Source organism: Aethalodelphis obliquidens, unplaced genomic scaffold, assembly GCF_003676395.1.
Source record: "Aethalodelphis obliquidens isolate GAN/ISIS:26980383/991018 unplaced genomic scaffold, ASM367639v1 scaffold8, whole genome shotgun sequence".
In the NCBI taxonomy this organism is placed as follows: Eukaryota; Metazoa; Chordata; class Mammalia; order Artiodactyla; family Delphinidae; genus Aethalodelphis; species Aethalodelphis obliquidens.
In genome coordinates, this window is record NW_020837952.1 from 13,263,489 (window position 1) to 13,272,746 (window position 9,258).

The window sequence follows — 9,258 nt, forward strand, 5'->3', positions numbered from 1 at the left end:
TGAGGGGCAGTCTTGAGTGAGGTTCTGTCACAGAGCTGAAAAAGAAGAGAACAAGAGAAGGAGTGTTTCACCTTCCTTTTTTGTTGTTGTTTTGATATGCTCCTTCCCTGAAATGCCCAGCTAATGTGTGTGTTTTTATTCCTGCTTCAGAATTCAAATGGGATTTACACTGGCTTCATTAAAGTACAGATGGAACTCTGCAAACCTTCACAGACTTCTGGAAAACTTGCTCCCAGTAGCAATGGCTGTATGAATACACTCCACATCAGCAGCACAAACACTGTCGGGGAAGTGATCGAGGCCCTGCTCAAGAAGTTTCTTGTGACCGAGAGCCCTACCAAGTTTGCACTTTATAAGCGTTGTCACAGGGAAGATCAAGGTACCCTGCCACACTTAAAATGAAAACGGTCCCTGCTTTTGTTTCTGTCTTTTGGCCTCGTTAGTGGAAGGGAAGTGATAGGTGTGTCAGTTATGTCAGGGCCCAGGGCCAGATTCTGGAATAAATGGTGATCACGGTGTGTGCTTAATGCTTCTTGGCTGTCTGTGTCTTTCAGTTGGACAGTTGTGGGTCTTAGGAGCCCAGATACCAGATACCCATATGTGATGGGTATTTATGGAGGATTTGTGATGTGCACAGGAGGATAGCCTTTTTTCTTTTCTTTTTTCCATCACTTTGATTTTAATTCTCTTTCGGACAGAAAAGAATGCATCTGAGCTTGAAGTTTTCAGTAGCACAGCGACATTGGATGTGCATCCGAACATGGAGTCATTGGTGGCCTTGCATTCCCGAGACCCGAGGATCGGAGGCACATGTGTATTAGTGCACGTTGCAGACTTATGTAAATGGCACAGCCTTGGGCTCTCCTTTTCCCTTAGCCTGCCTTGCACTAGGTGTTACCCGGGGGCATGTTGGCCCCCTGGCCCCCCAGGGGCTCATGCAATGCGCAAATAACATTTTGATCTGAGGTCCGCCTGTCTGAACTTAATACCCACAATCAGTGGATTAAAAAGAGAATCTTTTTTTTTTTTTTTTTTTTTGCGGTACGCGGGCCTCTCACTGCTGTGGCCTCTCCCGCTGCGGAGCACAGGCTCCGGACGCGCAGCCTCAGCGGCCACGGCCCATGGGCCCAACCGCTCCGTATCATGTGGGATCTTCCCGGACCGGGGCACGAACCCGCGTCCCCTGCATCGGCAGGCGGACTCTCAACCACCGCGCCACCAGGGAAGCCGCCAAAAAGAGAATCTTAAATTACTGCATGAAACTGAATAAGATATTCCAGGTCAGGTCATCATTGAACAGAAATTGATATCAATGGTGGACAACAAGTGATTCAGTGAGTCACTAAGTGCTAATTTGAAAATGGTGTGTATATGTGAACATTTAAGCTTTCCCTAATTTTTCTGGGTTGAGCCTATAGCAGCTGGAGCAGAAAATAAACACACCTTGGCATGATGGGAAAATCCTTTGGTTGCCTGGGGATGAAACCCAGCTAGATGCTGAGTATGCTCATGTTTCTTCAAACCGTATTATGGGCTGGGCCTGCAGAATACAGAGATGAACAGGGTAAGGTTCCTGTCCTCCAGAGGACACAGGCTCAGCAGTGGGGGGAAGTTTACATCTACAGGGAAATCAGCACCTACAATGCAGTTGTATCCGGAAGTACTGAAATAATACAGGTCAATTGATGGTATTTTGTCCTGCCAGCTTCTTTGCCTGCCCACCTGGACTTTAGCTGCATAATCTGACAGTGATAGCATCTTGCTGATATATTACCCACATGGCAAATCTTTCAGCCCTACAAGGCAATGCCAGTACTGTGTGTGTGTGTGTGTGTGTAGCACAAGATACATGTAGCTGGGCTTAAAGCCACCAGAGCCTGTGTTTGGATGGACTGCTTCGTTTGTTTGCGGCTGCTAATTCTAAATTAATCTGTAGAGAGATTTGCTTCTAGAGTTCTGATTTCATGTTCTTGGGATGGTATTTTTTTTTTATTGTTTTTAAAGGGGTGTGCAGATCCTTTTTTTAAGTTTATTTTGCTTTTTTTTTTGTGGTACGCGGGCCTCTCACTGTTGTGGCCTCTCCCGTTGCGGAGCGCAGGCTCAGCGGCCATGGCTCACGGGCCCAGCCGCTCCGCGTCATGTGGGATCTTCCCGGACCGGGGCACAAACCCGTGTCCCCTGCATCGGCAGGCGGACCCCCAACCACTGCGCCACCAGGGAAGCCCTATTTTGCTTTCTAAAAGGAGGAGCAGAATTAATCATAAGCCCATTTGAGGAGTGATACTCATTTAAATTCATTCTTGAGAATGGTTTCCTATTTAATCAAGGCACAGTTTCTATTATGCAGATAGAATGGAAATAGTATAGAATTCATTCCACTGTGGGCTATTTATTGGTAACAAGATGAGGAGGATGGTGCCTTGGTAGCCAGGGTAATAACACTGTTGCCTTGGTCTGGGCACAGGGTGGTGAGGGGTGCTGGTCTGGGGAATGATGTTGTGCTCTGTCTGTGACATGGCGCTTGTTCCTCACCAGTCTACGCCTGCAAGCTCTCAGACCGGGAACATCCACTCTTTCTGCGTTTGGTAGCAGGGCCCAGGACAGACACACTCAGTTTTGTTCTCCGTGAACATGAATTTGGAGAGGTAAGTGATTGTTCCTTCTTGCTTTGGACTCTGCAGACCAACTGGCCTTGTTTTATTGGTCTGCTCTAGTGACTTTGCCATTGCAGAGGAGGACGGGATGGGGGCGGCGGAGGGGAGAGGGAACGTGTGTGCCTGTGTGTCTGTCTGCCTGTCATGGGAGGAGATGTTGTCCTGTGGAGGGAGGGTGCCTTCCTGTGTGTTTTTGAGTTGTCAGAAATGAACCCAAAGTTAGCCTACAAGATAATTCTTTTATAACACTCATTATGTTGGTCTGTGATTTTCAGAGGTGGGAGGAAATAAATTTTTTTTTAACTTGATCTCCACCCAGAGAGTCATTTTCACCCCTCTACCTCCAAATTACTCTAATCCAGCTGAGCTTTGAAAGTCGACACTCTCCATATGTTTGCTGCTAACCAAAGCCCCCAGGCTCCTTCGCTCTAAAGGGAAGTAAAAGGAACCGCCATCTCTTTACTACAAAAGACATTTAACTTTCTAGAATCTTTCTTTCCTCTTTGCCCAGATGATTAAGAAATTATGTTTCTACATGCATCATTTGCCATTTTCTCTTCAGGGAGGATTGTATTTAGGTCAACTCAGTTGAAGGAAAGAGCACTTCAGACTGTCCTTCTAGATCAGGTGTCACTTGAGATCTCTCAAGCTCTGGGTCTCAGCCTTTTGTCTGGACTCGGAAATGGCATGACTTGAATGGCATGAATTGTCCGTGTAGAACATTTTGTAATGCAGCGAGAATAGAGTTTCTAGGTTAAAAGTTAGGAAACCAAGACTCTGCTTCCTACCGTTCCTCTTGTTAGATTAGGAGCACGACCTTGGGTAAATGTTCTAATCTTTTCAGTCCTCAGTTTTAAAATCTGTAAAGTGGGATTAAAGACTTGAAAAGTTGGTTTTGAGTCGCAAATTAGGAATGTATGTAAACACGCTTAGTAAAGAGTATGTTTATGTGTCAGTGTAAATTGGAACTTAACTAGGAAGTTTTAGGAAGACAATGATTTTGGACATTTTGGAAGCTTCTTTCGATTCTCATGTTTTGAAATTTTAAAAATCCACTCTCATTTTGGGGAGAGAGCTGGGTGCAGAAGTCTAAAATTTGGCCTCTGAGTTTGGCACATGGCAGCCTTCGCTCTGCAAGCCCAAGCCAGACGCATCAGCATAGTCTTGTCAGCGTCTTATCTTTCTTGGTGCTGGTTTCTAAGTGTTGCACATAGTTTAGTGCAGTTGGAGCTACATTGTCTGGGAGGGAATTATGTTGGCTTATTTTTATTTTTATTTTTTTTGCGGTACGCGGGCCTCTCACTGCTGTGGCCTGTCCCGTTGCGGAGCACAGGCTCCGGACGCACAGGCTCAGCAGCCATGGCTCACGGGCCTAGCTACTCTGCGGCATGTGGGATCTTCCCGGACTGGGGCACGAACCCGCGTCCCCTGATTCGGCAGGCGGACTCTCAACCACTGCGCCACCAGGGAGGCGCTTGGCTTAGTTTTGAAATTCACTTTACATTGTGTTCTAATGCTCCGGACTGCTGTTCTGACTTCTATATTGTGTTCTGATTCTCAGGTTTTCAAGGTTAACTGACTTGAGGGAAGAAACTTTCCATAGCTGTCAGGGAGTGGGAGGGAGATGATATTTTATAATGTCTTTACTTTGAAGAATTTATGTGAAAAATAAGATGTTAATTTTTAAATTAACAGAATATTCTAATGTAGAAAGTTTTGCTCTCCTGCTTCACTTCTCATTTTCTTTAACAACTAGCTCACACTCAATCTCTGAGAGCCTTCTGTCATTGGCCCACTTGGTGGTTTTATTCTGTCTCCTCTCTGCACCTGTATTTGGTTATCTCGTCTTTTCCCTACCCCATAACCCTGGGAATCCCCCATCAGAAATTGCTCCTGGCCCAGACAGTGATTCTCAGCCCAGGACCCAGGGCCTCCTTTTGGGTGGGGAGGACGTGTAGGTTGAAAAATAAAAAAAACCCTCCCAGGTGAAGCCATATACCCTTCTTGATACTCACTGCTTAAATTTAAAAATATTTTAAAGAAAAACCCGACAAACATTTATTTTGTGCCTGCTAAGTACCAGCTGCTATTAGAGAAAGAGAACGCAGAAACTCAAGGGCCAAAGACAAAGCCCAAATAGTGAGAAGTACAATAGCTGCAGTGTAGGCGAGAGAGATACTAAGCAAATAATTATAATAATTTTTAGATCTTTTGTGATCAGGTTGTGGTCAAGGCTACCAGAGATCAGCGAGAGCCTCTAATAGACTTAATCCTGGCTGGGAGAGAAGGGGAGGAAATCATGGCAGGCTTCCTAGAGAAAGTGGCATTTAAGCTGGGACTTGAAGGTTGAGAAGTAGTTCGCCAGGCGAAGTGGAGGAAGGGAGAGCATGTGCAAAGCCATGTCAGGTAATGAGTGAGGGGCACAGTGAGAGAGATGTGGCTGGAGAGGGGAGGGTCTTTCAGACTCAGCAGAAACAACCAAGGGAAGCCATTGAATGATTCCAAGCAGGGGAGGGTGATGCTTAGATTGGCATTTTACAGAGAGTATTCATATTCAGGCTGGCTGTTTGGTGGAGCTGGGAGGCTGTCCCAGGGATGGAGGAGAAGATGGTGGTGGACAGCACTAGGGAGAGCTGCCTAGGAGGTGGTGAGATTGATCGTGGGAGCTGGGAAGGAAGGCAGTGACAATGAGGGCTCCCCGTAGAGGGAAGGTGGAAGGAGTGTGGAGTTATCTCTCATGCCTCTGGGGGTCAGAGTGTCTAAAGGAGGACTTTGGTCTTAGAGCCCTTTTGGAGGAGGCTGGAAGGAGGGAAGCAGAGGGCGTTGGGAGTGAACCAAGCAGGGAGTGGACGGCGTGGAGATCTGGTCGGGAGGCTTGGCTCTTGTCCACCAGGACTCCCGAGAGGGCCGGGCAGTGCTGGGCAGTGTGCGTTGGGAGGGGAGGGCAGCCACGCCTCCCTGCGCTGGCGTCCGCATTCCTAAGTCTTGATGCTGAATTAAACACCTGGCATTTTTTCATATTTGTGTTCTCTCACAGTGGGAAGCCTTCAGCCTGCCAGAGCTACAGAATTTCTTGCGGATCTTGGATAAGGAAGAAGATGAGCAGCTACAGAACCTGAAGGAGCGCTACGCGGCCTACAGACACAAGCTGGAAGAAGCCCTCAGCGAGGCCTGGAAACCCGGGTAAAGTGTGGGGCTCCCTGCCCCTTGGGGACAGTGCGGGACCTGCGTGCAAACCAGCAGCCAGTGTGTCTCTTGTCGGAGGGCGGTTTTCTTGCCCCATGATGCTAGGGCCTTTCCCCTTTAAAAATCTCTAGATCTAGTTCCCCAAACCGGTCACGCAGCAGCATCCTGCACCTTGGGCATCCTCTGTAAGGGATTCTGCAAGCTTGTTCTGTTAAGGCACTGCGGTGTTACCTCTTGGCAAGCTGTGAACCTGTAGTCTCATCTGGAGCATTCTAGAGTGTTTTGAAGCATGGACTCTGGGGTTTTTTTCCCTTTTCTCTTATTTTGTTTTAGTTATTTTAATTATGTGATGATGATGTTAAGCTTAAGGTTGTGCAAATGATTTTTTAAAAGCTTAACGAGGAATCTATCTGAATACTTGTCAAGTTGAAACTACCTGTTACGGTTTGTTTTTTCTTTCAAATGTCACAGGCAACGGTCCACATGAATTGAAGGGCACAGGAAGCTAGGAACTCTGAGGAATTGGTGAAGGATTTTGGAGGAGTCTGACAAAGAAAGTAAAGAGCAAGTTTGGAAGAAGGTGGGGTGGAAGTGGGGAGCCCTGATGGGAGGTGTTTTGGGCAAGTGGATGGTAGAGGAGAAGGTGAATTTGCTTGTAGACGAGTTAAAAGCTTTCAGTTTAGAGACGTGAAATCCCTTGTCATATTGCTTGACAATATGAGTGGGTAAAACGTGGGAGCAGAACCAAAGAAAGTAGGAGCTGGACCAGAAGGAGGGACTAAGTGTAGCTGACCGAGAAGGCAGGCAAACCTTTCAAACAGGGACAGAGCCGCCCTCTCGGTGGACCAGCGCCCATTCTGCCTTCCTTCCCGGAGTGGAAGGTCTGATTGGTGCAGCTTCTCTGGGCCGATGGGGCAGTGAGCATCTGCTATGACTCCTGTGAAGTGACAGTTTTCCCCCGAGGTCCTTTTCAAAGTGGAAAAGGAGTTTGGGGAGGAGGCACTCGCCCAGATTGTTAGCATCCGGGGCATTTGTCAGGTGAGGCGCTCCCAGTATACTTGTGAATGTCACTCCCTCCGCTCCCTCGGTTTCCCTTTTGTCTTTCCCTCCCTTCTTCCTCCTACCCTCTCCTCCCTGCTTTCCCTTCTCCCTTTGTCCTATCAATAGAAGTGCGATCTTACATAATGTAGAACAGGGGTATGGATTAAAGACCCAGGACAGTCAGACCCTCAGTTCCAAAGGGTGACCTGGCTGTAAGGCAGCGGGCAGTGTCCACCCACAGCGAACCACACAGGAGGGGGGGTTCTTTATGGAAACATTTTAACAGAAGTGCATGTTCCTGCAAACCAAAGAAATGCATGTGCAATAAGAGCCTTCCTTAAAGCAGGTTAATAACCTCATTTCACGCAGCAGTTAATCTGAAAACAACAGGAAAGGTGTACTGTGCCAGTCTATTTTTAGTCTAGATATTGTTTGTTTATAAATTCCCAAGGAATTGTTGACACTTCGGTGACACCTAATGGATTCTTTTTGAAATTCCAAGGTGCTTCAGTTCTTTGCCTCTTAAGTGAACTGTGCCTTTTTTATTGCATTTCTGTTCTCTTCCTGGTGGCTCTTCTGACTCTGCAGAGAACACCTGTCTTGCTGGAGGCAGATCTAAGTGTCGCTTCTGCTGTGCCACACGCGTACTGAGACAATCATATCTTCCTAAGATTTTTAAGGAAAGTTGGAAAGAAAAAAAAAGTAGAAATAGCTATAAAATATGTATAGCACATCTTGTTTAATTTTGCATGTAAGTTCTTTTCAGCGCATCAGTGAGGTTTTAGTGACATTGTCATCCAACGCTTCTGCCTTCATTGTTCAGGGAACGCCTTCATGATTTTCATACTGGTTTTACTATTCAGATGATGGCTTGGGTGTGAGTATACTGTTATCGACCACCTGGTCTTTTAATTACCCATCCCAGTAAGTTCATATTTTGTGAAGCCTTTGTTTCTCAGATGAAGACACTGTTAGAACCTTAAAGTAGTAGCTGATGGGTATCTGTGAAAATTTTTTTTTTTTTTACTTGAAGTAGATTGTCTAAATTAGGCATCCTCGTCTGTATTATCCAGGACCTTGCTCACTGTCATGTGCACTACAAGTTGCAATTTGGAAAACTTAGACTGTGTTGAAATTCTGTCGGTTCATGGTTCTTGAAGACCGACGGTCTCTCCCAAACACTGGTGACTGCGGCAGCATTTTTAATGTGTAAGAGGCCACTGAGGCCAAAGATTTTTAAAAATCATTGTACAAACTCTTATGTTAAATTAAACTATCTAAGCTTTGCTGTAATACTGTTTTCTCTTCAATATGTGATGGTACAGGAACGAGGTTAAATGAAGCGGTAGTGTTGCAGGGGAGCATTTTAAATCGCAGAAGTAAAAAAAATTATAATATTTATAATTTTGATGAGCTTATTTTTATGGGGAAGAGTTTTCTTCCCTAAAATTGTTTCTGGTATGGCAAATCGTTTCCATTATTAAAAGTTGAAGTTGTTAGTTGATGTTTGTGTGTTTTTATTTATGGTTATACGCCAGGTAAAAGAAGGTCACAGGGGTGGGGAGGAGCTGCTTTTGTAGATACTTGGGGACACGGGCTGGAATATTGACAACTTTCACTAGGTTTGAATGGGGCACATTTGTTCTCCCAAATGTCATTTTTTCCTTTGCCTTATCCTCTGGGGCGAATAACCAGAGGTGAGTGTCTGCCCATACAACACATTCCTAAAACAATTGTTTTGTGAAATATACATATATTTACAAGTTTATAAAGCATGTGAATAGGTTAGAAATTATTATAAAGTGGCTGCCCTGTGACCACTACCAAAATAGAACATTGTCTCTTTCTTAGCCTCTTCCTTCACCACCCATTCCTGCCCAGAGGCCTCCTACCCTTAAAATAGACCACTTTCAACATAAAAGTATCTTTTTTGGGGTCAGTGTGACTGTCTCACATGGGATGGGTGCACAGCTGCTTCTCCTCTTAGGCTTCCAAGCCTGCTGGAGGCAAGTGTTCTTACTACTGCACTGCTCTCTAGAGGCACTGGCGAAGCAGGTGCAAGTGTTTGTTTTTACTACTGCACTGCGCCCAGAAGGTGCAAGTGTTCTTACTACTGCACTGCCCCCTAGAGGCACTGGTGAATCGGTAAGGAGGAAAACATTTCAAGTACCATAGCTGCTTTGTAAGTGAAAATATTATGATAGAAATGATGGCTCAGTATAGATCTTTTTCACCAAAATAGCCAGAAGAATCTAGTTTGGAAGTTTGGCCTGGGTTACTACCCAAGGTGCAGTGGGAGTGTCTTGGAATTTTTATCCCTTAAAGGGAGTTAGCTTCCTGCCCTAGGAACTTGTTACCTGTTGATAATAGTTTAAAT

The 9,258-nt window shown here is 45.7% G+C and overlaps 1 protein-coding gene across 2 annotated transcripts in view; it reads left to right on the plus strand.

The window, feature by feature from the left end:
• RASSF3 (Ras association domain family member 3) overlaps positions 1-8,385 on the plus strand; it is a 68,625-nt gene extending 60,240 nt beyond the window's left edge. For both annotated transcript variants that reach the window (XM_027106913.1, XM_027106914.1), the window contains exons 3-5: positions 151-379; positions 2,536-2,645; positions 5,692-8,385. In XM_027106913.1, coding sequence (XP_026962714.1) covers positions 151-379; positions 2,536-2,645; positions 5,692-5,841 — 489 coding nt within the window. In that variant the 3' untranslated portion in view covers positions 5,842-8,385. The remainder of the gene's footprint in view (positions 1-150; positions 380-2,535; positions 2,646-5,691) is intronic.
• The last annotated feature ends 873 nt before the right edge of the window (positions 8,386-9,258 follow it).